The sequence below is a fragment of the Saimiri boliviensis genome, chromosome 2, assembly GCF_048565385.1.
Source record: "Saimiri boliviensis isolate mSaiBol1 chromosome 2, mSaiBol1.pri, whole genome shotgun sequence".
Taxonomy (NCBI): domain Eukaryota; kingdom Metazoa; phylum Chordata; class Mammalia; order Primates; family Cebidae; genus Saimiri; species Saimiri boliviensis.
Window position 1 is genome coordinate 62,384,366 of NC_133450.1, and position 27,795 is coordinate 62,412,160.

The 27,795-nt window shown below is 37.8% G+C and overlaps 1 protein-coding gene across 15 annotated transcripts in view; it reads right to left on the reverse strand.

Moving 5' to 3' along the window:
* The window catches only part of UNC79 (unc-79 homolog, NALCN channel complex subunit), a 261,471-nt gene that overhangs the window by 189,436 nt on the left and 44,240 nt on the right, over positions 1–27,795 (reverse strand). For 14 of the 15 annotated variants that reach the window (XM_074393444.1, XM_074393429.1, XM_074393440.1 and 11 more), the window contains 4 exons: positions 25,238–25,408; positions 16,019–16,111; positions 7,326–7,381; positions 6,206–6,335 (listed from right to left, as the gene is read on the reverse strand). In XM_074393444.1, the coding sequence (XP_074249545.1) occupies positions 6,206–6,335; positions 7,326–7,381; positions 16,019–16,111; positions 25,238–25,408 (450 nt within the window). The remainder of the gene's footprint in view (positions 1–6,205; positions 6,336–7,325; positions 7,382–16,018; positions 16,112–25,237; positions 25,409–27,795) is intronic. The other variant, XM_074393439.1, reaches the window with a different exon arrangement.

The window sequence follows — 27,795 nt, forward strand, 5'->3', positions numbered from 1 at the left end:
TGAAAAGTAACTTAGCAAAGTTGCTGAATACAAGACCAACAAACTAAAAATTAATTGCATCTACATACTAGCAACAAAGAGTTAAGACAATGTAATTTTTAGAACATATATCATTGACAATAATATTCTAAAACTAAGTATCTAGAAATAAACTACATGAGAGATATTCAAGACATCTACACATCTACATCTAGTAGAAAACTAGAAAAAGGATTGAAGGCAACTTTAAAAAGCCTAAATAAATGAAGAGATATACTATGTTCATGGATTGGAAGGTTCAATATTATAAAGATGTCAGCTTCCCAAATTCATCAAGATTATCCCAACATAGATTCAAGACAATCCCAATCAAAATACTAGCAGTATGAGTGTTTGTATATGTTTAACTTGAAAAACTCTTTAACTTAGCAAAGTTAGCGAAGAGCTAGGAATAGGCAAGATGTCATTGAAGGAGGAGGAAGAAATGAAGGAGGAGAAGGAAAAAACAGAAAGGGAAGAAAGTAGGTAAAGACAAGGAAAATGAAAAGAGCAATAATAAGATAAAAGGACTTCCACAGCTGGATATAAAATTTTATTATTAAGCTACAGTAATTAAAACAGTATGGTATTGATAAAAGGAAAAATACACCAGTTGAACTAAGAATCTAGAGACAGAACCATTTTTAAATAGACACTTGATTTCTGATAAAAATGGTACCACAGAGTAGTAAGGAAAGAATAATATTTTCAATAAACAATTTTGAATCAACTGGCTATCCATAAGAGAAAGAAATTGGCCATTTCCTCATACCATATAGAAAAATTAATTCCAGATAAATCTAAAAGATAAAAAACAAAAATTATAGAAGGTGACAAAAAAGCATCATAATTTGGGGGTAGGGAAGGCTTTTCTTAGATAGGACATAAAAAGGATTAAATACGAAGACAAAGAATGCTAAGTTGATAACATTAAAATAACTTTAATAATAAGACATTATTAAGAAAATAAAAAACAAGGTACTTGCAACAGATATAACTGACCAAGATTATATAAGAGGATATTCAAATGACAAATAAGCATATGAAGAAAACGTTCAGCTTCATTAGGAATCGGGGAAATGCAAATTATAATCACAATAAGATACTTCTACCCACCCTTGAAAATGGCTAAAATTTTAAAAACTAACAAAATAAAGTCATACCAAAAATGTGGAAAATAAGACAAAAAGAACTCTCATACACTACTAAGGGGAGCATAAATTAATACAACTACATTGGAAAGCTGTTTGCTATTATCCATCAAAGTTGTATATACGTACATCCTCTGATCCAGAAATTCCACCTTAGGCACCTAACAAATGTATACAAGTATGCACCAAAAGACATACACAAAAAATGTTCGTAGGCGCATTATTTATAAAAGCCAGAAAGAGAGAATAATCTGAATCTTCATTTGTAATAGAATGGATAGGTAAACTATGGTAACTTCATTTGGCAGAATTAAGTACAGCAATAAAACTGAACAAAGTACAGTTATCCTCAACGCCATGAACAAGTCACACACACACAACACACACACAGTCACACACACACAAATAAATAATACATTATTCTATTTCTATAAAATTCTAAAACAGATGAAACTAATCTCAGGTATTAGAAGCCATGTCAGTAGTTACCTTTGGGGTGTAAGAGGGAGCACATGGTAGGAGATGTCCCATGAATACTTTTAAATTTGTGATTTTCTGCATGAATGCACCAGTAAAAAAGTTTTACAACATTTTTAATTATGTAGAGATAAAATTGAGTTAATAAAAAAGATAACTAAGAACTCAATGTGACATAAAAGAACTGGTAGAACATCTTATACTTAACTTGTATACAATTCAAAAATCCAATTGTACTGATGTGATATTTGGTAGTTGAGACCAAAATTTCACCTTGTAGTACTATCTTGAGTTAGTCTCTATCTGCTTTTGCAACAGTCTGTATCTTAGAAAGGTACAAGCCCTGTCTTGGAAATGTAGAGTCTGTATCTTGGAGGTGTGTACGTCTTGTGCAACATATTTTGTCCTATAGTTCAAATGGAAACTAAACAATAACTGGTTCTGTTTCTTACTAACAAAGGCTAAATTATTTACTAGTTGGGACACTGTAACGGGAAAATTACTAAGTAATTTCTTTCTCTCCCACAGAAGCAGAGAAGCATAGAACAACATAACAGCTATTTTCATTGTCAAGAAACTTGTTATAATTTTTTGCATCTATTTTTAAATGGAAAAAAAATTGTTTTAATTAGGTACATACACATGGGAGTCCCCACAAAAATAGGAGACATTAATTTTTTGCATCTTCAAGACCAAAATAATTGGAGCAGGTGTTACTGACATACACTAACAAACCAAAAGGAACAAACGTTGTACATCACCAAATTCTCATTATTTGATCTTCTTTGTATGAGCTGTAAATATTCTCATGTTAACTATGTTTAAAAAGTAATATATTATTCATATACATATATATGAAAATTATGGTGAATTACTAACAATCATCAACCCTGTGTGTTCATAGTGATTCTTTAAACTTTTCTTTGTTTGACATCTTTTATCATAAATAGTTGGCAGGAGCCTTGTGTAATTACATGCAATATGATCTTAATTGTATTTTTTCATCAAAACCTGGAAATAAACCAAAATGTTCACAATGGTCATTTCTGGATGGTGTTGTTGTTTTTCCTCTTTACATATTGCTATAATTTTTCTGTAAGTAAATTTTCCTTTTTTAAAAAAATTTTACTTTTTATTTCTTTATTTTTTTATTTTTTGAGACAGAGAATTGGTCTCCTGCCGAGGCTTGAGTGCAATGGCACAATCTCAGTTCACTGCAACCTCAGCCTCCCAGTAGCTGGGATTATAGGCATGCACCATGACACCCAGCTAATTTTTGTATTTTTAGTAGAGATGGGGTTTCACCACGTTGGCCAGGCTGGTCTCCAACTCCTGAACTCAGGTGATCTGCCTGCCTCTGCTTCCCAAAGTGCTGGGATTATAGGCATGAGCCACCGTACCTGGCTAAATTTTTACTTTTTAAAGAGGAAATACTGTAAATCACTGGGAAAACAAACAAAAGTTGCTGGTTCCTAAGAAAGCATTTTATCTTTGAGCTTCTAAGTCAATAAAATCCTGTCTCCATATAATTTTCATTATTAAGAATATTTGGAGTTATAGTGCCATTTAAATACTGATGATACTCATTGGTATGTCTTGCAGTAGGCATTGCAGACAATTTTAATGCTTTAGCTAATGTTTAATTAAAGAACTGAACTGAAAAAAGTGATATAGCACAGTTAAAGTAAAAAAAATGTGGGGTTCAAATTCAATCTATGCCTTTATTATTTGTGTGAATTTAGGCATGTTACTTAAACTCTGTGTTCCACTCCTCATCTATAGAACGGAAATAAGACAAGTGACTTCCCAATATTTTTGTAAGGATTAATTGACAATACATCTGTAAAACATAATATGGCGCCTTGTCCATAAATTGTGTTCAATTAGGAGAGGGCTAAAATAATTAGATAATATAATAAGCAACGAAACAATGTCTGACAAGCAGCCAGTAGTGGATAAGTAGTAATCTATAGACCAGAACGATTTTTTTTCTGTGATTTTTTGTTTTCTACACAGAATGCCATGGTCTACTAGAATGGGAGTTTCAAGAGAGCTACTTCCCAAGTCCTAGGACAGTGCCTGGAGGGCGGCAGGCATGCCATAACAGCCTGCTGAAAGAATGGAAGCAGGAGCATGTCATTGCAAGGATGGACTGAAGAATGAATGGTCTTAGAGATATCTTGATTCAGAGAGCGCAAGAAAAGATGTAAGTTGCTCTGGTTGTAGTGGGCATAGGCTGAGCTATTTCAGTGAAGACAGGTTTGACTGAACCTTCCTAGGGCAATGGCCACAGGGATAGGTGGAAGTAGCTGTCAGTTTGCTGGGCTTTGGGGATGCTAAGAACAGGCAAATCTCATCAAGTGCCTTCTCAATTTAAAACCTGTACCTGGTGTCACTTTGCTGCTAGGATAAAATCCAAACTCCTTCCCAGGCCTATCAGCCTCTCGCCTGACCTCTGGCTACTCTCCTCCTCTCACTCCAATGTCTGGCTGCACTGGACTTTTTCCAGTTCCTAAATACTAAAATGCTATCTTCTGCCTGCAGCGCCTTCTGCCTTCCAACTCACACTTCATCCACTCATGGCTCACCTGTTTCTGACATCTAGTGTGTACACATCCTTCAGGTATCAGCTTAAATGTCACTTACTTGAGAAGCTTCCTTAACAAATACCCTTCCCAAACTTGCCCATCCTCCTGGTGAGGTTAGAGACCCTTCCTGTGTGTCCCCAGAGTTCTCTGAATTTGCACTACATTAGAGCTTATTACCCTTTAAGGCAGTTTTGAGGTCTTTCCTTGACAATTAGACTGTAAGCGCCAAGACATTAATGATTTTCGTGTTTTCTTTACTGCTTCACCAAGAGTGCCGAGAATAATGTCTGCCTAATAGTCACCATTCCGTAAATATTTGTTGAATAAAATGAATGGATTTCCATATCTAGATTGTAGTAAGTTCCATGAGGTCTGGTTTTGTGTTGGTTCCTGTATCATTAACAAGACGTAGTGTCTGGCACAGAGTAGTTACTCATCAAATATTTATTGAATAGATAAATGCTATTTAATACTGATTATCCATTTATACTTCATGTAAGTGCTTATTTCAGGGATTAAATGAGATGTTAGTGTCAAATATTTCAGTTGTTTCACCTTTTATTCTATTAATGCTTCCATATTTTGTGCTGCTTTTATATTCGAATTATTCACTTAGCAACACTTAAACATTCTCTGCTATCTGTGATATACAGCACCAAGGACACCAATTCCCAATTTTGAAAAATTTACTTACTATCTACCTTTGTTGTTTTTGTTATTGTTATCATGTAGTTTGGGTTTAGAATAAGCCCACCAAGGGCCACCAAAGCCCAAACAACAAGTATTACTATCTCTAACACTTGACTTTAAGCCTTTCATCAAGGAAAATAAATCAGACACCTGAATTCAGTTAAATCCCCTTGAAAACCACCTCAAATCACCTTTGTAAACAGCAGTAATGCAAACAAATAAGTAGATTCTCAGAACATCACTATGCAATCCTACAATAACTTGGAGAAAAGTTAACCTTGCAAAATATCCATCTCTCTCATTCTCAGAAAAATAGATATAGAATTAAGTGGGACAAAAAGGTGAACAAGGGCATCAAAATTCCATTAGCCATAGGTTTCTTCTTTTATTTAATATTATATAAACATAAACAGCCTTCTAGGATCTGGAGGTTGTTGATCTGTTTGTTTGTTTTGCAGGATTTTTTGGTAGATATCTGTCATTGCATTAAAGTTAATGTTCTCTTCATTATTAATTATACCAAGATTCATCCATTGTTGACTTGCTAAGCAACCAGGCTATCAGGGTCATTTTTTATTTATTTTTTTTGAGACAGTCTCACTCAGTCAACCAGGCTGGAGTGCAATGGCACAATCTCGGCTCACTGCAACCTCCGCCTACTGCGATCAAGCGATTCTTCTGCCTCAGCCTTCCGAGTAGCTGGGATTATAAGCACAAACAACCACAACTGGCTAATTTTTGTATTTTTAGTAGAGACGGGGTTTCACATGTTGGCTAGGCCGGTCTCAAACACCAGACGTCAGGTGATCCACCCGTCTCAGCCTCCCAAAGTGCCTGGGATTACAGGTGTGAGCCACCGTGCCTGGCCTATCAGTATCATTTAATTTTTACTTAGTACATGAGCTGGTGATATTGTAAGTGCTGCAAGTCTTATCAGAGCAAAATCAGCTAGTTGGAGTTTCTGCTAAATGATGAGCAAATGTGCAGCATCACTCTCACTGCTCATGCCTGTGGAGTGATTAATGGTAGCCAGAGTTAAGACCAATGGTATACCAAATGGGATTGGGACATAAGGCAATTTGCCCTGATGCCATAAATGCTTTTGAAATATATTTGAATTAATTCATCTTTAAACCATTTAGTTTCAGAAAGGATTTATGACCATGTCCAAAGGCACAATAAATATAATCCAGCAAGACAAAAATATATGTGTGATTAGGTGAGGCCAACGTGGCACAGGAGAAATATGGATGGGGCATCACAGGGCTCCTCTCCTCTTACCTGTGTACTGCAACCCCCTGTACTCGCTTATTGCCCCAGGAGGTTTTAAATTGGGCCAGTAGTGGAAAAGCATTTGCACAGCTGGAGGCTTCACTTGTGAAGGCCCATACGCAATCACATACAAAAGATCCTAAAGGAAACAGCAAGCATATTTTGACTTAGCATCATGAAATAAAAATAAAGGTACAGACTTCAACATTACCAAAGCAGTGAAAATTCTAATGGAGGGGTTTGAGGTAAGTAATTTCTCTGGAATCTCATGCAGTCATGTTTGATAGATTAGATCACATTAAAACATTATATTTGTATGATTTGTGTGTTTATTGGTCCTTCTGTAAATGAGCCCTCACAGGTAGTGTGCAAAGTACTTTATCTTTTAACAAATTCATCTCTGATCAGATTGATGTTAAAGAAAGATTTTAGAATAACATAAGCCACTTTGCCAAATACTGCATTTGAAAAAATATTTTCCTAATCATGTTTCTTAAAAATTCACATCTCCTATTTAAAAGAGGACAGATTCTCAAGCAACCTTTCAAATTAAATAAAATTGTCATAACATATAATATTAGCTTAATTCCAAGAATAAGATATATCCAATTACTTTATCCATCAAGACACAATGTTCTAAAAGTGCCATTTCTGCTCTAAATGATAAATAATTAACCATTAAAAAAAGAATTATAGCCGGGCGCGGTGGCTCAAGCCTGTAATCCCAGCACTTTGGGAGGCCGAGGCGGGTGGATCACGAGGTCAAGAGATCGAGACCAACCTGGTCAACATGGTGAAACCCCGTCTCTACTAAAAATACAAAAAATTAGCTGGGCATGGTGGCACGTGCCTATAATCCCAGCTACTCAGGAGGCTGAGGCAGGGCAATTGCCTGATCCCAGGAGGCAGAGGCTGCGGTGAGCCAAGATCGCGCCATTGCACTCCAGCCTGGGTAACAAGAGTGAAACTCCGTCTCAAAAAAAAAAAAAAGAATTATAGGTTCTGCCACATCAAAATATTAGGACATCAACAAATTTGACCTAAACAACAGTTTTAATATGTAAATAATTTTTACTTCATTGTACAAATTAAGTTTGTGATTATGGGTTAAATTTGACCCAAAACTTACTTTCCAGACTTCTTGTTTATATTTCATGAGGCATTCCAGTAATTGACAATGATACACTGTAATGTAGAAAATGTAATTCATAGATGAAATGTAAATACCAGACAAAACATCCTTTGATATAAATATAACAAATTTCTTCAGTATGACTTTTCAGTCTCTAATCATTAAATAGGAAATAACCTCTCCACATATTCATGGTTGAAAAAAAATCACTTAAGCCCTTGACTTTATCAAACTTTGTTCCAGGGTCCTTGAGAAGTATTTCATGCTTCATGTTAACAATGGAAATATTTTTAAAGTCCCTAGTAATCATACATTCACAAAATAAACTTATATCAACATAATATCTACATAGGAAATAAAACTAGCCCAACAGAATCATAATAAAAGCTCACGTTTATTGAGCATTCATTATTTGCTAGATATTGTAGAAAGAGCTTTATATGTATTATCTTACAATTGCCATGACGTAGTTAGGAAACTAAGACTTAGTGTCCAACTTGCCTAAGGTTGAATGAATAGCAAGTGACAGACTTGATTGATTAGAGTGGAGTTTTTCATTTCATCCTCAGTTCCATCTTGTAGAGGAATTTTTAAAAGCTACACAACATCAAGCTTCCTTGACTTGCTTATCTTCATTTGGGGAAGAAAGATACTTTCAACCTAGTTAGATGCCTTTTGATACCTTCCTTAATCTATATTCCAGGTCTGTCCTGACACTGAAGCAGTTCACACTTTATTCACCAGTGACCTCTCTGTCATTCAATCCAGTGCACATTTTTCAGTCTGCATCTTACTTGAATTTTCAGCCACATTCAGTACTGCTGACTACTGTCTCCTTTTTGAAACACTCTTTCCTTGGCTTCATAATATGAATGGCCCTCCCCTGTCTCCTGTGGTGGACAATACTGTTGCTACTTAACTGCTGCCAACACCCTTTTTTGCTTGTCCAATTGCCAGTTGATATGGTTAAACTGTGTGTCCCCACCCAGACCTCCTCTTGAATTGTAATCCCCAGGTTTTAGGAAGAAACCTAGTGGAAAGTGTTTGGATCATGGGGGCAGTTTCCACAATTCTGTTCTCATGATAGTGAGTGAGTTCTCACGAGATCTGAAAGTTTCATAAAGGCAGATTTTCCTGCAATTGCTAGCTCTCTCTTTCCTGCCACCATGTGAAGAAGGTCTTTGCTTCCCCTTCACCTTCTACCATGATTGTAAGTTTCCTGAGGCTTCCCAAGCCATGCGGAACTGTGAGTCAATTAAACCTCTTTTCTTTATAAATTACCCAGTCTCTGGCAATTCTCTATAGTAGCGTAAAATGGACTCAGACACCAATAGAAAGACCACAAAAGCAAGATACTTTCCCAGGGCCCCTTGCAGCTAGAGGTAGCCATGTAACTCAATTCTGGACAGTAAGAGCAAAGAGAAAATCTGCTGGGGAGTTTCTGAGACATACTTTCTCCATCTGATAAAACAAAAGAGGTACACCAGGAGACTTTTCTCTTAATGACCCTGCTTGATTCTATTACCTGTTTTTGGATGTAGTCATGTGAGGTTATAATAACCTCTGCAGTGGCAGCCTTCTTGCAAATATAAGGGGAATTCCAAGATCTCAGCCCCCTGATATTGTGGCGCTATCTTCAGGACTTCCTATTAAGTAAACAACCTAAGTGCTTATACCTTAAAGCCTCTGTCAGCCAAAGACATCCTAACAGATGCAACCTTTCTACCTCTTTGGAGAGCTCTTCCTCTTCCACTGGGCCATTATCTGTTGGAGTTCCTGAAGGCCTAGTCACAGAACCACTCCACATTTCATTCATTCTCTGCTCTCCCCTAAACAATCTCATGCTCATACCCAACTTCAGTGGCCATCTATATGCAATTCAGTGAAGGTCACTGGAGACTTGTGTATGGTCTCAAAGTTCATTAGCTCTAGTCCAAAGTTCTGTTCTGAGCTCCAGACCCATAATACAACTACCTAATCACCATCTCCTGTTAGATGTCTCAAAGATACTGTGAACACAACACATTCGAAACAGATCTCGAGATCCTCCTTCGGAGGCCTGGTCTTCTTCCAATGCCTCCTTTATCAGTGAGTAGAACCACTGTTACAATTTGGATCTGTATCCCCACCAAATACCATGTTTAATTGTAAACCTCAATGGTGGAGGTAGAGCCCAGTGGAAGGTGATTGGATGATGCCAGTGGATCCTTCATGAATTATTTAGTACCATCCCTTTGGTGCTGTTCTCATGATAGAGTTCTCACAACATCTGTTTATTTAAAAGCATGTAGTGCTTCCCCTTCTCTCTCTTCCTCCTGCTCTAGCCATGTAAGACATGCTTCTCCTTTGCCTTTAACCATGATTATGAGTTTTCTGAAGCCCTCCTTAGAGGCAGGAGCCACTGTGCTTCCTGTAGAGCCTAAAGAACCATGAGTCAATGATACCTCTTTTCTTTATAAATTACCCAGTCTCAGGTATTTCTTTATAGCAGTGCAACAACAAACTAATACAACCATCATGCATCCAGTTAGCACATCCAGAAACCCACTCTACCCAATATGTCAACAAGTCCTATCAATGTTACTTCCTAAATAGCTCTCAGATAGATCTGCTTTTTCTTCCGTTTCAATTGTCCCTGCCTTTAAAGTGCCTAGACAAATGCAATGACCTCCTTCCAGGTCAGTCTATATCCAGCTTGGCTTTTCAATCCATTCTCAACTGCAGCAAGGGTGACACACAACACAGCCCACTGAAAGCCCTTCAGCAGCTTCCCATTAGATTTTGAAAAAACACAGGAGGACTCTCTAACAGAGCTCACAACTTCCTGCATGTTCCAGATCATGGAACTCTAAATCTAATCTCACACCAGGGAGCTCTCACTCTGAGTTCCAGCTACACTGACCTTTCAGTCCCAGCTGTTTGCCAGACTCCCCCGTGACACATGAGATTCCTCTTCCTGAACCACCCCTCCTTGTAGACATTGTTCACATGACTCATCCTGCAGTTCTCAAACCAAAGGTTACTTCCGCAAAGAAGCCCTCCTGATTTCCTCAATAAAAGCAAAATTTGCTTTTATAGAGTCTTATAGCATAACATACTTGCACTTCTCACAAGTGAAACTTTACACTTGATTTTATAATTATTTGATTAATGTCTTCTCGCTCTCACCCAACCATTTTGATAAGCTTCCTGAGATGAGGATGGGGTCAGTCCCATGTCACTAACTATGCAGTGCCTAGCACATGGTGGATACTACTGATTGCACAGGCGCTCTAGAATTGGAAATTTGGTCTTAAGCCATCACTGAATTCTCAAGTGCAGATATTCCAAGACACTTTCTGTTACACAGTGTCTGCTATTCTCCACGGGTGTGCTATATGAAACTTGTTCAGAGCCATCCACTGACCCATGAACATACCTGGACAAACTCTTTGTTAAAACAGCTTCCCCTCCCAAAATGCCCCATTTACCTTATCAATGAAAACTCTGTCCAGCCAGGCACGGTGGCTCATGCCTGTAATCCCAGCATTTTGGGAGGCCAAGACAGGTGGATCACTTGAGGTCAGGAGTTCGAGGCCAGTGTGGCCAACATGATAAAACCCCATCTCTACTAAAAATACAAAAATTAGCCAGGCATGGTGGCATGGGCCTGTAGTCCCAGCTACTGGAGAGGCTGAGGTAGGAGAATCGCTTGAGCCCAGGAGGTAGGAGGCGGAGGTTGCAGTGAACCATGCCGCTGCACTCCAGCCAGTGCGACAGAGTGATACTCCATCTCAAGAAAAAAAAAGAAAGCCCTCTATCCATAATTTAAGACTCATCCTTGGCCCAAGTGACACAAAGTCTTTTCTGATCATTTCAATCCATACAGCTCCCTCCTTCTGATGAAGTAACACTGCCTAGTGTATTTATTTAGTACTCCTATGTACTACATTATATTGTTAACTAATGACTTGTGTGAATATACCTGATCTTTCCAATTAGAGGAAAGCTTCATAGCAAGCACAGTATCTTATGTTTTGTGTGGTTTTCACAATGCCTAGCACAGACTCCTGTATATAGAAGGTGCTCAATAAATGCTGGTTTCTTAAGCAAGTATTGTGCTGTATCCTTGATACACAATCAGCTACAAGGACCAAGTTACCAGTTGCTGCTTCTTCTAGTAAAAATTCAAACAACAGAACAATGCCCTGCCTCTTGGTCCCAGAGAGACCCTGGTGGATATTGCCTCGCTTAAGTGTTTCCTACATCACAAGACTAGCTTTGGGTCCCAACTGAAATTCCTAGTATAGAGTAGCTGGTTACAAATATTTCCTCATAAACAAATAAAGATACAGATTTTAAAATAACAGATGCAACTCTATCTGACCACAGTAGTTTTCCAGTGAAACATTCAACTCAACATTCAACTCCAAGAAGAAAATGGCAAATTGCATGGATTTGCTATCTATTGAGAATTTACAATGTGTCAGTCACTGAAGTAAGCACTTTACATATATGTAAACCATTAAATCTTTATAGCAGCATTTTAAAGAACTGCAGGAAGAATCATTTCCATTTTATCGATGAGGACACTTGGTTTTAGGGGGATAAAAAACTTGCTCAAGCTTTCACTAACTGGCAATTTGGAGGTAAGCTCAGATGTGAATCTACATACAACTAATTTTGAAGCACTCTGCTTTACTACCACGCATCTAGCTTGCAAATTCAGACCAAACTCTCATAATCAAACTCTAACTAGATTCCAAATAAATGGTTTTATTAAGGACATAATATATAATGAATATAATAGTTTGATTATTTTAAACCAAGCATATGTAAGATATAATTTCCCCATGTATATATTAATTATATCTATATATAATAATCATAAGAGATTTCAGACTTAGAGAATGCTAGAGACTGAATGTTTGTGCCACCTCAAAATTCTTATGTTAAATATAAACCTCTGAGGCCAGGGGCAGTGGCTCACGCCTGTAATCTCAGCACTTTGGGAGGCCAAGATAGGTGGATCACAGGTCAGGAGTTCAAGACCAGTCTGGCCAAGATGGTGAAACCGCATCCCTACTAAAACTACAAAAATTAGCTGGCATGGTGGTGTGCACCTGTAATCCCAGCTACCCGGGAGACTGAGGTAGGAGAATCGCTTGAACCTGGGAGGTGGAGGTTGCAGTGAGCCGAGATCACACCACTGCACTCCAGCCTGGGTGAGAGAGCAAGACTCCATCTCAAAAGTAATAATAATAATAATCCAAACCCCCTACTGTGATACTATTAAGAGCCTTTAGGAGGTGATTAGTGCCCTTATAAAAGAGGCCCCAGAGAACTCCCTTGCCCTTTCTGCCATGTGAGGACACACTGGAATGACAACCATTCATGAACCAGGAAATGAGTTCTCACAGATCATCCAATCTACCAGCACCTTGATTTTGGACTTCCCAGCCCCTGGAACTATGAGAAACAAATGTGCATTGCTTATAAGTCATTCAGTTTACAGAATTTTGTTATAGCAACCCAAATGGACTAAGACAGAAAATTGGAACTGAGAAGTGGGGTGCTGCTATAACAAAGAGCTAAAAATGTGGAAGAGGCTTTGGAACTGGTAACAGCAAGGGGCTGGAAGCGTTTTGATGTGCAGGCTAGAAAATAAGTCTATATTGCCATGAATAGACCTTTAAAAGCAATTCTGGCGAGGGCTGAAAAAAGAAAGAGGACAGCTATAGAAAAAGCCTCAATCTTAGAGAATACCTAAATGATCCTGAAGAGATGTTAGTATAAATATGGACAGTAAAGGCAATTCTGATGTGATCTCAGACAGAAATAAGAAATGCATTACTGGAAAGTGGAGGAAAGGCCATCCTTGCTATAAAATGGCAAAGAACTTGTATGGATTTGCTATTTATTGCAAATTGTGATCGTGTCCTAGTGTTTTGTGGAAGGAAGAACTTGTGAGTGATAAAATTGGATACTTGGCTAAGAAAATTTCTTAACAAAGTGTTGAAGGAGCAGCTGGATTTCTTCTGACTGCTTATATTGTAATAAAATGTGAGAAGAGAGAATGATCCAAAGACAGAATTGTTAATCAAAGAGGAAGAAGAACTTAAAGATTTGAAAAACTCTCAGCCTCTCTGTATTGAAAGAATTAAGAAGCCTGTTAGGAAAAGAATGATGAGAGTGTAGCTAAGTGATCATTTAATAAGGTTAGTCAGCCATCTCAACAGAAGCCAGGAGGTATCATCCAAAACAGTGGAAGAATGACCTCAGAGGCAATTCAGAAATCCTCTGCACTGCCCCTCCCATCACAGATCCAGAGTGCAAGGACCCTGGGGAAATAATGGTTCCATAGGAGAGGCCACCAGCACTTTTGACACCTCAGGGCATGCCATCCCCTCACAAGGCACCTTCTCACATTGTAAAATTCAGTCCCATACTCCCATGCCTCACTGTTCAGCTGCCCTTTGGCCAGAGCAGCATGCACTGTACCCGGCAAAGGCATGGGGGTATAGTAGCCTCCACCTAGATTTCAAAGGATGCCCAGGAGAGCTGGAACCCCTCCCTGAGAAAGTCATGGCACAGGACCCCAGCCTGCAGAGTGTGGGGCAGGAAGGGAACCACTGTGGGGTCAGGGTCACTATAGAGAGCCCCCACTAGGGCAATTCCCAGCAAGCCATGGAGGCAGAGCTACACAACATCATAGAAACAGGACTTGGGGGGCCCAACCCCTAGATGGCAAAGCTGCAATACAGGGCCACCACCTCAGTGGGACCAGAAGAGAGAACTCTTACCCCAATGGGTTTGGAAGGTGGGACCTTCACCCCAGTGGGCCTGGAAGGCAGAGTATCAAGTCAGAGATGGTAATTTTCAAGCCTTAAGGTATGATGTAGTTGGGTTTTAGACCTACTTGGGACCTGTTACCTTTTTTTTCCTTTCCCATTTCTCCCTTTTGGATGGGAATATCTTTCTATGCCTGTCCCACCATTGTATTTTGGAAGCCTATAACTTGTTTGATTTCATAGGCTCACAGCTGGAGAGGAAATTGCCTCATTCATATCAGATTTAGATGGTATTTACATGAGACTTTGGACTCTTGAGTTCATGCTGAAATAAGTTACGATTTTCGGGGCTATTGGGATGGAATGAATGTTTTACATACGAGAATAACATGAATTTGGGGGAATAGGGTGGAATACTATAGATAAATGCTTGTGTCTTCTCATAATTTATATGCTGCCAGACATGGTGGCTTATGCATGTAATCCTAGAACTTTGGGAGTCCAAGGAGGGGGGATCACTTGAAATGAGGTGTCTGGGACCAGTCTGGGAAACCTAATGAGACCCTGTCTCTAAAGAAAATTTAAAAATTAGCACATGCCTGTAGTCCCAGCTACTCAAGAGGCTGAGGCAGGAGAATCACTTGAGCCAGGGAAGTCAAGGCTGCAGAGAGCCATAATTGCACCACTGCACTCCAGCCTGAGTAACAGAGTAAGACTCTGTATCTAAAAACAAGTTTTTTAATTTGTATATTAAACCCCTAACCCTCAATATGATGGTATTCAGAGTCGGGGCCTTTAGGAAATAATGAGGTCATTAGGGCAGAGCCATTATGCATGGGATTGGTGCCTCTATAACAGAGGCTTCAGAGAACTCCCTTTCCCTCCCACCATTTAAGGACACAACACAAAGATGGCCATCCATGAACCAGGAAGCAGGACCTCGCCAGACATCAACTCTGCTGGCACCTTGACCATAGACTTCCCACCCTCCAGAACTATGAGAAATAAATGTTTGCTGCTTATCAGCCACTCAATTTATATTTTTGTTATGCCCCAATAGACTAAGACAGAAGATGCACTCCAGACTAAGAAGCATTAAGATTTTGAAATGAAAAAAATATTTTCCCTCGTTCTGAGTCTATTATTATTTATTACGTAATTAGGTAGATAACTAAAAATAAAAAGAACAAAAAACAGTGCCACCAGATTTGTTACTTTCCTAATAAACATTAAATGAAAATAAAAATGAGTTTATATCTTAGCACATGACTAACAGCCCCTGTTTTGGTCAGTTTTCCAAAATTATCTGCAATCATACTGACAAATGAAAATCAAACAGAGTAAATGTGAAAATCCGTTCAACATTGCTAGTAATGAAAGAACTACAAATCAAAACAATGGGATATTAATATTCATCTGACTCTACACAAATTTTATAATAATAACAAATCACAATAAGACAAGTACTTTCTCATACTATTGGAAATATTGAAAAATTCTCAAGTCCTTTAACTTATTAATCCCTTTTATTGATTTATTCTAAGGAAATAATCAGAAACATAGTAAAGGTTTATGTTTAAGGGTATTTGTGTGCACTGGGGTAGCCAATTTACCAAAATATTAATAGTGGTTATCTGTCGTTCTTAGAATTGCAGGTTATTTTTATATTTCTAATTTTACTATTTCTATACATTCAATCCATTTCCAGTCAATGTTCTAAAATTGTGTCCTCAACTATTCTAAAAATATCACTAGCCACCGAGATCGCTGCTAATAGCAATAGGTAAGATAAATTGATTTTGACTCAAAAGTCTGTTTCCTACACATCTCTATGATTAAATTAAGGTCTAGCCTGCTTGTTTGATGTCTTGTTTAACTACTGGCATTAGAATTAGTCAAACCATTCCAATTTCCGCTTACCTGGATTGGATGTGTACTGCATTGCAATCATTAGCATGGACGACGCAGAGAGGTTAACATGGGCAGGTACGCCTTCTCTCCTTGAGGAGCCCACTGCAATCAAAAGTGTTTTGATCAGACACAATTTAATCTCTACATATACCTGTTACTTTGCACAGAGCATGAGAGATAAGAAGGAACTTAAAAAAAAAAAAAAAAAAAAAAAAACAAGTTCCAATAAAGTCAATGGAAGTTTTGTACAAACGAAACCACAAAATTTGTCCTAGTACACAAATGCTACAGTTGTCATTATCCATAGGAAAATCTAGTTAGAATCTATAAGGAGACAGAACAATGCCAGAAAGTGATATAATGGCTTTATCAGAGTTGTACTTAGATGGGATCTCTACCCCCAAGATGTCTGTATTTAGATGGAAAAGAAAGAAAAAAAAGAATCCTCTGTGTGCCCAAAGACAGTGCAAATGCTAATGGGTATCCAATGAGAAAATAATTTAAAAAGGTTTTTAAACTCAAACTGAATGTATTATTTTTTAGAGATGCAGATGAAATAACAGTTTACTTATAATGTATAACATTAATTTAGTTACAATACAAATTCTAAATCACATATTATAAAAAATAATATTATTAATTTAAATAGTATTTTCAACCTTCACATATCATTAAACAGTTTTATTCAAACCTTCACATGTAACTTCATCATCAATGTCTTCATTAACATGAGAATCACTTTTTAGTTTTCCAGAGCTTACCATCTTCATATTCATCTGAGTTGTTTGAAATAAAGCAATTTTTAAATCTGTGAATAACACAGTTGCTGGGCCTTTTATCCTATGCCAACAAGCATAAAATCACAAAGCAAATTGGTTTCCTTAAAATCCATCTTATCACTGTATAATCATGGTCTCCACTCACAAATTGCTTTTAAGACATCTTTAAGTGGCTTGTTTAAAATGATTTCAAATACCATATTAAATTTCTTTGCCTCTCTTTTTTAAGAGAGTATATCAAGTCACCCCTTTAAGTATTTTTAGCACTGATGGAAGTCATTTGGGGAAATACACTGTCTCCCAAGAGGACTTTCTTATTTCAAACACCATAATTGAGAGAGGAGCCACCACAGGAGAAACTTTATTAGGACTCAAATGTAAAATAAATTTCTCTTTTCTCAGGGAAAATTCCAGAAGTAGAAGAAACCTCTCCTTATACTTGGGCTTGTGTGGCAGAGGGTGAAGCATGAACAGAATAGTGTGCAGAGAGCATAAAACCCTCAAAAAGTCAACCCTTAGATTCTTACACATAATAGAAAAGAATAGAATCTTATTGTTGCTATGGGCAACAATAAAAAGCAAATAACCTCAAAATCTGCTTTATTTTATTTTATATTAAAGTACAATAGGTGTGGATTATATCTCACCTACATCCAAAATGGATAAGATAGCTTCTAATAAAACACACGTAGAATAGAATCATCAAAACACTAATAAAAGGTTGTCACATAATAAAGCAGAGGAGACAAAAAAATTTTAACACAATTCTTTCCTTTTTACATAAAGGACTTTGAGCACCATAGTAGACAGTGGCCTTTAAAACAATTTTACAGAAATAAGCAAACAAAACACTATCACTAAGTTTCATTTACTTGAGTTGGCTTTTATTAATCACTTGCAGCTAGGCTGCTGCTAACCCACTAAGCCGGTGATACTCAGAGAGAGAAACTAGTTTGGCTCTACAGCATATTAATAAATAAGTGTTAATAATTAGACAAAGATCTGAGGATCAATTCACTGCTCTTAGACAGTCAAGTTGATTAATCAAGTGTGATTAATGAAGAAAAAAGAACTTTCAGCCAAATGCTAAGGAACAAAGTGCAGCTGCTCTCAAACTCTAGCCAGGGAGCTTGTTCAAATTCAGCTTCTTTGGGGTCAAAGAAGATGTTTCTGGAGACGCTACCTCAGTCAGCTTGGAAATTAGGAAACTACATGTTTAATTAGTAAGCACATCAGGTGATTCTGATTCAAGCTGGCTTTGAACCACTGTTTGAGAAGTACTATTAGAGGGACGAGAAATAAGAAAGAAAACATCTAGTCAGGTGTCCGGGGGCAGGAAGAATAATTGCATGCCCTATGCCCTTTGTTTAAAAAAAAAGAAAGTCTTGTTTCAGACATATTCAAGAAATATATATATGTGTGTGTGTGTGTGTGTGTGTGTGTGTGTGTGTGTGTGTGTGTGTATTCTTGTTTTGGGATAAGTGTTTCACCTTTGTTTAAATTCATCTCAAACTTTTTAATAATGTGCATTTAATAATACACATTTCTCAGCCAGGCATAGTGGCTCAGGCCTGTAATCCCAGCACTTTGGGAGACCATGGTGGGCAGATCAGCTGAGGTCTGGAGTTCGAGGCCAGCCTGGCCAGCATGGGGAAACCCCGTCTCTACTAAAAATACAAAAATTAGCTGGGCAGGAGGCTGCGGCAAGAGAATCGCTTCAACCTGGGAGGTGGAGGTTGCAGTGATCTGAGATCACGCCATTGCGCTACAACCTGGGCAACAGAGGGAGATTCCACCTCAAAAAATAATGATAATAGTAATATGCATTTTGAATACTACTACTTACTAAAGAAGGCTGAGAATCACTGTACCTGGAGGCGTTTAAAAATGGGTGAGACGCCCACATGTCTCAGATGATTTAGGTGAAGTCTATTTGCAGAATGGCCCAAATGGCTCAGCTACCTCTGGATGTCCCTGCTTTTCCTACAAATCCATATTCTCCCTCAAAAAGGACGAGCCAGGAGGCCAAAAGCATTCCCCTGGCTCAAGCCCTAGAAAATTGGCTGCAATCTTACATAAACAGACAGTGCCTTGCAATTTCCTAGCCTTCTAACAGACTGAATAAAATCACCCCAGTTCTAATTTAATAAACATGCACAGACACACATCATTTATTGAATCTTGTTAAAAAGGCATGATGTAAACAGATGTGCAGCTTGTCCCCATGAGGGTGTAAAAAGTCAAGACTATAAACAATAGAAGGGAGAAGATAATTAATCAAAATAAGAAAATATGGCATTTAATATTGTGCTCAGGAAATACAATTAAAAGTTTTCAGTCCTATTCCCTATCCTCTCAGCATCACCAGAACAATTATTACCAGGATCTCCTCCCTCCAGGAATAATAACAATGCCTTAATATGTTCCTGCATTTTGTAGCTAGAGCTGCGTTACTCAATATGGCGACCAGTAGTCACATGTGGCTATTTAAACTTAATTAAAACTAAATATTAAAATTTCCATTCCTCAGTCTCACTAGACACATTTTAAGAGCTTAGTAGCTAGAGGGGGCTAGTGGCTACTTTACTGGGCAGCACAAAATTTTTAATGTTTTTATGGAACATTCCATCATTGCAGGAAGTTCTGTAGACAGCCCTATTCTACAGGAAAGGACAAACAGGTACTTGTGAAGAAATGAAAGCAGTGCAAGGGAATAAAGAGAAAGTGATGGAAGGTCCTGTTTTAGCCAGAGGGTAAGGAAGGGCATCTTGAAAGATGTACTTGAGCTAAAATCTAAAGAATGTAAGGAAGCAAATAATCATGAGACCATTTGGGAGAAGGACTCTGGGGGCAGAGAATAAAGCATGGAGCAAAAGCAAAATGTGGTTTCTTTGTGAAACTGTAGAAAGGCCAAGGCCCCTGGAGCAGAGTGAAGGCAAGGAGATGTAGTGACTGAAACACGAAGGTAGGCAGAGGTCAGGTCATAGAGGGTCTGTGAGTCAAGGAAGGGCACTGAATTTTATTTGTGAGAATGATGAGAAGCTAGGTGGTTTTGATGAGGGAAGTGGCATGATCTGATTTACATGTTTGGAGGATAGCTCTGGCTTTTCAATGGAGAACAGAAGGTAGGAGTGTTAAAAAGGGAAGCAGAGAGACCAGTTCAGAAGCTACTAGACTGGCCCCAATGAGAGTTGGTGGTGAGAAGTGGCCTGAATGGGAATATATTGAAATGGATTCCACGGGCCTTCTACTTGTCTAAAGCGTAAAGGTAAAGGAACCACCTGGAAGGAAGAAACACATTATGGTGTCAGTTTTTCCTTGTGACAGAACCATTTCCTGTACTCTGCCAGACTGCACTGCCTGGATTAACAAGTGGTCTCACCTCTGTGCAGGCTCCCTAACTTGTGTGAGCAGAGGTAATTGTGTTCCATGAGATAGGGTTTAAGCATGTCTCTTCAGAAAGGCATTATCAGTTAAACATAAAGGGAAGACCAAGACAATGTGACCTGGAAGCCTATGCAGCATTAAAATATTTGCAGAATGGTAGGTTCATGAAAAGTCAGCATCAGGATGCCCATCAACACTGTGGAAGTGTTCTGTCAGATTCTATGAGCAAAAGCTGCTACAATAATTATCGTTATTATACAACAAAGTCTAGCGGAAAAAATTCCCAAGCCCCAGTAGATGGCCTCTTACCTCAAATCATATTTAAGATGATAACATTTCAGGTCAATGTGTGAATTTCATCGGAATATTGGAATAAGTTGAAATGGGATTTGACATGTCTGTGATTTGACTAAGCATTTGGCCTGATATACACGTGCATAACATCACATGATATTTAAAGGCTACTATCATACATTATCCTATGGTCTTCACAACAAGCATGGGATGTAGACACAGGAAGTTATTTTTAATCACCATTTTACAGCTAAGGAAACTAAAGTTCCATGAGGTTAGGAGATTTGCCAACAGTTGAAGGATTATAACTCAGCTCTTCTGGAATTTCTATTTCAAAACATTTCCCATGACTCAGCAATAAAACTCTCAGAGTATACAGGGAAACCTACCTTAGAAAAACAACCAACAGCTAATAAAACAGACTGTATATATTAAAGGTTATTTAAATATCATCATTTTGCATTTTTATTGTTTTTTTCTACATGTTATTAGTCTTTGGAAGGTCATAGAAACATAACATGCACTCTCTGTAGTAGTAGGAATAGAACAAAAACTGATCCAGGGTAAATGGTCTGGAACCAGAGAGTCAATTAAGTCACACAGTTGCCTTTAAGATAATGCCTTTAAGATTTAAATGAAACTCCAAAACCTAAAATGCAATAAAAATAAAAATAAAAATAAAAAGATTTAAATGAAACTTTATTTTCCCTGAAGGTAAATGACTTTTTGAGAAAATTTAGGGTGGAAAGGAAACTGGATGAGATGAACATTCTGGGATACAAGGATATGTTAGAATAATCTTAAACAATTATATCTTAAGCTGATATAACTATTCAGCTTTATTGTTATCTTTACAATAACATAGCCTGAATCAATTAATGTTCACTTGAAATCAGCTCTATTTTCTGCTAAAGTATCATCTTCCAAACATCCATATTTCTATTCAGTTCACAAATCACAGATCCTTTATTGAAAAAAGAGAGGTTTCCATGGTGACATGCAAATGACTTTCTCAATTCTTAGTAACTCCTTTAATATATTTTTTATAAACAATGCATACTGAGTACATTTGGAATAAAGAGAAATATATTTTATTTATGGAAGGAGTTGAAAAGTATGTCAAAGGAAATTTTCATAATAAATAAGTGGAAGTTTGCTCTGCAGAACGTTAAAAAGACTCATTCTAAAATAAAAGTCCAGCACTTGGTTTATTGACAAGGATGGTAAGGAGGAAATCTCCGATATACATGCTGGCCTCTTAATCTGAAGAGCTGCAATACCTCATTAGGTCCACTTCAAAGATCAGAACTTTATCTTCTAGGTCCTTAATAACAGAATCAATTTGCATCTGAAAAGCTGTTCATGTTTTCTATCTGACATTAGGAACACCACACCAAAGAGATAAAAAGCCATTTTGTCTTAAAGACTTTATCAAGTACTCAGGAAACACAACATCCTTCATCCTAACATCCCAGTCCTGAAATAAAAATACGCTGCAAGAAGTTAAATGCTCTTGTCTTGTTTTGGTCACAATTTCTAAACACCGAAACAACTACAAAAAAAAAAAAGAAAAACATGGATACCACACACAGACACACATTCTCATATCAGTCCATTTTAACATAATTAATCTGAAACTATATCCTTCTAGCTTTGGATCTGTGTCTTTGTATACTCATGAAATAACAAGTCCAAAGGAAACACCTGAATGGTGTAATCAAATTTTGCTGTAAAAGTTGCTACTACAATTTATTTTCAAAAATTTGAAGATGACAGGCCGGGCATGGTGGCTCAAGCCTGTAATCCCAGCACTTTGGGAGGACAAGGTGGGTGGATCACCTGAGGTCAGGAGTTCAAGACCAGCCTGACCAACATGGAGAACTCCCATCTCTACTAAAAATACAAAATTAGCAGCACATGGTGGTGCATGTCTGTAATCCCAGCCACTCGGGAGGCTGAGGCAGGAGACTCACTTGAACCTGGGAGGCAGAGGTTGTGGTGAGCTGAGGTCAAGCCATTGCACTCCAGTCTGGGCAAAAAGAGCAAAACTCCATCTCAAAAAAAATAATAAAAATTAAAAAAAGATGACAAATATTGGCTATTACTAACCCACAGGAATGATTATGAGAAAGGAAAGTCGAAGCTAAGAGAATAAAACCAGAGCAACAAAATAAACACACGAAGCAGACCAACAATTGAGTTAGAGGACATATGTACCTCTTACACAAAATAATATTGATGTTACTTAAACTCAAAGTAGCACGCCAGAAATAAACTTCAAGATTGAACATTTGTTTCAAACCCCTTCTTTATGATTGAAAAAAATGGGACCTTGGGGACATTACGTGACTTGTTCAGACCTTCAAATAAATGTCAAGTTACTCCACTAATAAACAACAAAATATATACAAATTTTGTAAACTCAACTTACCATTTTATTCTCAGTTGCCAAGGTTTGATATTTATGTAAGTAAGAATTATAAAATACTACATGGCATTGTTTTGGGATCTGTATTTCTAATTAAGTAGAAATTAATAATCAAGTGTAAAGAAACAAATTGCCAGCTATCACAATACTTGATCGATCTTAAATGTAACTTCAGAGTCCTGATATTTTCAACATCTCTCCCACAATTATTAACTTATTCCTCAGAAGGAGGGATTTCATGAATTAAATTGATTATTAGAAAGATACAGCCTCCTCATTAATCCCACCACCCCCTCCCAGCACCTTGGGAGGCTGAGGCAAGAGGGTCACTTGGGGCCAGGAGTTCAAGATCAACCTGGGAAACATAGCGAGACCCTACCTCTGCAAAAAAAATTTTTTAATTAGCTGGGCATGGTGGTGGAGGCCTTCACACCCTACTTGGGAGCCTAGGGCAAAAGGGTCACTACTTAAGGCAAGGATTTTGAGGCTGCAGCAAGCTATGATTATGCCACTGCATTTCAGCCCAGGCAACAGAATAAAGAGTTTGATTTCGGCAAAAACTTTGACTTCTGCCTAAATTATATTGCAATTCAAAAAAATTAGCAGACTGATCATAATTTCTAAAAAGAGAGAGAGAGAGACAGAGAAAGAGAGAAGAAGGGAGGAAGGGAGAAAGGGAGGGAGGAAGCCAGGCACGGTGGCTCACGCCTGTAAACCCAGCACTTGGGAGGCCACGGAGAGTGGATCACCAGAGGTCGGGAGTTGGAGACCAGCTTGGCCAACATGGCAAAACCCCATCTCTACTAAAAATACAAAAATTAGCCAGGCATGGTGGCTCACACCTGTAGTCCCAGCTATTGGGGAAGGTGAGGCAGGAGAATCACTTGAACCCAGGAGGCAGAGGTTACAGTAAGCCAAGATTGCACCACTGCACTCCATGATAGAGTGTCACTCCATCTCAAAAAAGTAAAGAAAGAAAGAAGAGAAGAAAGAAGGAAGGAAAGGAGGGAGGGAGGGAGGGAAGGAGGGAGGAAGAAAGGAAGGGAGGAAGGAAGGAAGAAAAGAAGGAAGGAAGGAAGATCAGTCTGCTAATTTTTTTGAATTGCTATATAATTTAGGCAGAATTCAAACTCTTTGCTGAAAGACATGAAAAGTACAATTCCATAGTTAACATTAAACTTGATTGTAAAATAAAGCAAATATAGCTCAAAACATATATATGGTTACCAATTGTTATTACAGAGCAACAACTTTAATAAGATCATAAGTACATAAAATTAAAATGTGAATGATGATCACGAGGAGGAACGTTAACCAACCAAAGTATTTTTCTAAAGCAAGAGTTGAGAGGAGAGAAGCAAGCTGACACTTATTGCATACCAGGCATTGTGCTAGCATTTTACCAATGTTCCAAGTTAATCATGTTAATTATCCCACAACTTTATGAGGTAGCTATCATTATCATTATTATTATTATTTTATAGGAAAGAAACAGAAAGTTAAGTAATTTGCCTAAGGTCATATAGCTACTAGGTGAAAGAGCTATGATTTGAATCCAGATGTTTGACTTCTAAACTCACAATCTTTTCAGATTCCCTACTAAAACACAGATTAATCCATAATCCATTTCTTTAAAAAATACTTGAAAATGATTTTGATCATAAAAACCACAATGCAACTTTTTTTCTCTCTTTGTGCTCATGTCTGGAAGGCCTGAAAGATTAAGTCTATAGAATTAAAACAGGATTCAGGTCAGTTTTATGTTTATAATCACACATTGCATGTGACTTGCAGGCTTTAGCTTTTTTCATAAATTTCAACTCACTTTATAATCAGGATACCTCTATAAGGGAAAGCTAATGGGCTTGTCATTCTGTAGATGAAGTTTCAGCTATGTGAGCTGCCCAGATTAGAGGCAGAGCTCGGACCGGAATCTGCACATCCTGACTATCTAATTCTCTTTCTATCACATCCCACTGCCTTCAGAGGCAAAAGATAGGAATTTCTACATCTAAGACAATAGTTTTCCCATCTTGTTTCTAAAGTGGCAAAAGATACAGTAATTTATACACAGGAAATCTAGACTGCCTTTCTCTGTTCTTTTTTTCTATTCTATAAGATCAAACTATCTAAATAAAATAATTCTAAGGCCTAATGCTTTTCATTTCTTTGGCTTCCACCATAACATCCATGCTAAAGTGACTGAATTTAAATCATAGCTTATGTATATATCAAGAGATTCCATTATAATCTTGAAAACCTAGAGCCTATAACAGCAAAAGCCATTTCCAGTCATATACTACATAAAAATAATCTAGTATTAGGTAAGATTGGACTTACATATAGCCATTGGTAGAAAAGATGTGCTAAGATATTCAATAATATCCTTGTGCAGAAATGGTGGAAAGGTAGCTAACGTTGATATCATCGTGTAGGGCAAAGTACTCAGAATATCATCATTGAGAAAAGGTAGCAAACATGTAGTTGTATAAAATATCGACTGTCCAAGATCTACAAAACAAAATTGAGTAATCAGTCACTGAATATTTCACAATTAACAAAATATGCTAACTTCACATATTAAGCTTTAATGAACTGGTTTAAATTGCAGGCGACTAGTGCTCCCTTCCTATTAAGTATTATGAAACATAATGTTTAACTAGGGTACTATGTATACAGTACTTAGTCAATAAATGACTGATGAATGAATATGTTAAGAAATATAAATATCCATTATATGTATTTTTCCTTCACATCTTCTCAATCTTCAATAATACTTAGTATTCGTATTACTACATTCTACACAAGATAACTGAGGCACAAGAAATTAGATGATTTGCCCAATGGAAGTTTCAGAAAAGTCAAGGGCAGGGTCAGAAACAAAACCAGACTATTTCTGTTACATCAATCACACCATCTGGAGTGTCAGGCAATAAGGTAGTTTGCAACCTCCAGCAGAGCAGCAGATTCAGCAAGCACCAAACAAGGGAAGCCTTAAGCTGATGCTACATAACCCTGTGCATTGGGTCATCAATAATCATGGGAGGACGTGCTACCTCATAATAATCTTTCTAACAACATCTTTAAACATGGATAGTAACAATACCTACCTCACTTCATTAGAAGATTTGTTAGGAGGTTTAAATGAGATAAATGTAAAGTCCTTAGCGTAGCACATAATGTGTGCTCCACAAATATTAGCTGTTATTAATATTAACAGTTACTATTTTTATTACCTGCACAAGAATAAAAATAAAGGCAATGCAAGAAAACCATAACTATTTAGCTTTAGAATGCATGTAGGCCAAATCCCATTACACTAAATGTACATTTTTATATTTCTGGACTTCCCAAAATACAGGCCATCAGCCAAGGTTTAATGATGAAGACTTTGATCACTTTTGCCTTCATTATAACAGAAAAGTACTAGACTTTTCTTTATTTTGCAGCAGATGTATCTTCTTAGTGTTATTTTGATTCCTAACGTTATTTCTGATTGTCATCAGAAGTAATATGCCATCTCAACAGGCACATCAGCTAACAACAGAGAGGATGTGGCCACAGTGCACGCTAGAGAGCCAGGGTCAGACAACCTTAAGCTCAAACGACTGAAATGGAAAATCCACAAGTATTTAAGAATTAACCAAGGCTGTGCATACAAGATGTCTCGGCTGCTTTCGTTGGGCCTTTTAGCTTAATTACAGACCATTAGCACTGAAAGGAGCCCAGCTGGAGTATTTCTCATATAAGAAACCCAGCTACTCAGGAGGCTGAGGCAGGAGAATTGCCTGAGCCCGGGAGGCGGAGGTTGCAGTGAGCCAAGATCGTGCCATTGCACTTCAGCCTGGGTAACAAGAGCGAAACTCCGTCTCAAAAAAAAAAAAAAAAAAAAAAAGAAACCCGAGGTCTGGAGAGAGGTGATTGCCCAGGATCACATGAGAGTTAGCAGTTGAACTGCAACAAAACCGTTGCCTTGTGTTCTTCCTGTACTCCACCCAGACCAGTGGGAGGACACAGCCTCCAGTCTCAGTGCAGTGGTTCTCAAAGTCTGTGCAAAAGAAGCATCCACAGGATCTTGCTAAAAATTCAGATCCTCAGGCCCCAACCCTCAGTGATTCTTAGTCAGAAGTCCCAAGAACCAGAATTCCATGTTACAAACTCCCTCGGTGATTCTGATGTTTTTCAGACCATGCTTCAAGAAACAATGTTGTATTGTTTCTCTGAACTATTCCTTAGAACTATCGAGTTTTTTCCTACCATCTAAGCTCTATCATGCAGAACAAGAACACCATAGCTAAATAACAATGTCACAAAGTCACAAAACAGCTGAAGGTATAAAAGCAAAAATACAAATCATCTCCCCTGAAATCATCACAATCTACACATTAACTGCAATTATACAGATTGCAATTTATCAAATTTAATGTCTTTATCTTAATCAAGGGGCTTTGAAGATAATGGGCAGCTCCCCTAACACACTGGACCAAACCCAGGACCAGGTAGGTCCCAAGTGAGTTCAGGATCAGTCGTCACAAAGGAGAAGCACTGACCAGCTCATAACCATAGTCAGCTCTGGCAGTCTTATGTTCAGAATCCTCACATTTAAGTTCGGAGCTGACAGAGGATCACAGTGAAAGTGGCTAGGCTTAAGATGGCTAAAGAATTACACAATAAGCAACTTTATGAATTTCTATACCTTTTACATTCACTATAACACAGAATTGTAAATATAAGAAAAAACAAGTCCAAAAGTCATTATTTCATTTTTATCTCAGTAGATTTTTAAACTTTTAAAATTAGTAACACATTGTATGAAATAAAGCATCGAGAATTCTCTTAGGGGAGTTAGCCATAACTAAAAGACAGATTAACCCCCACTACCCACTCATTTTCCAAAA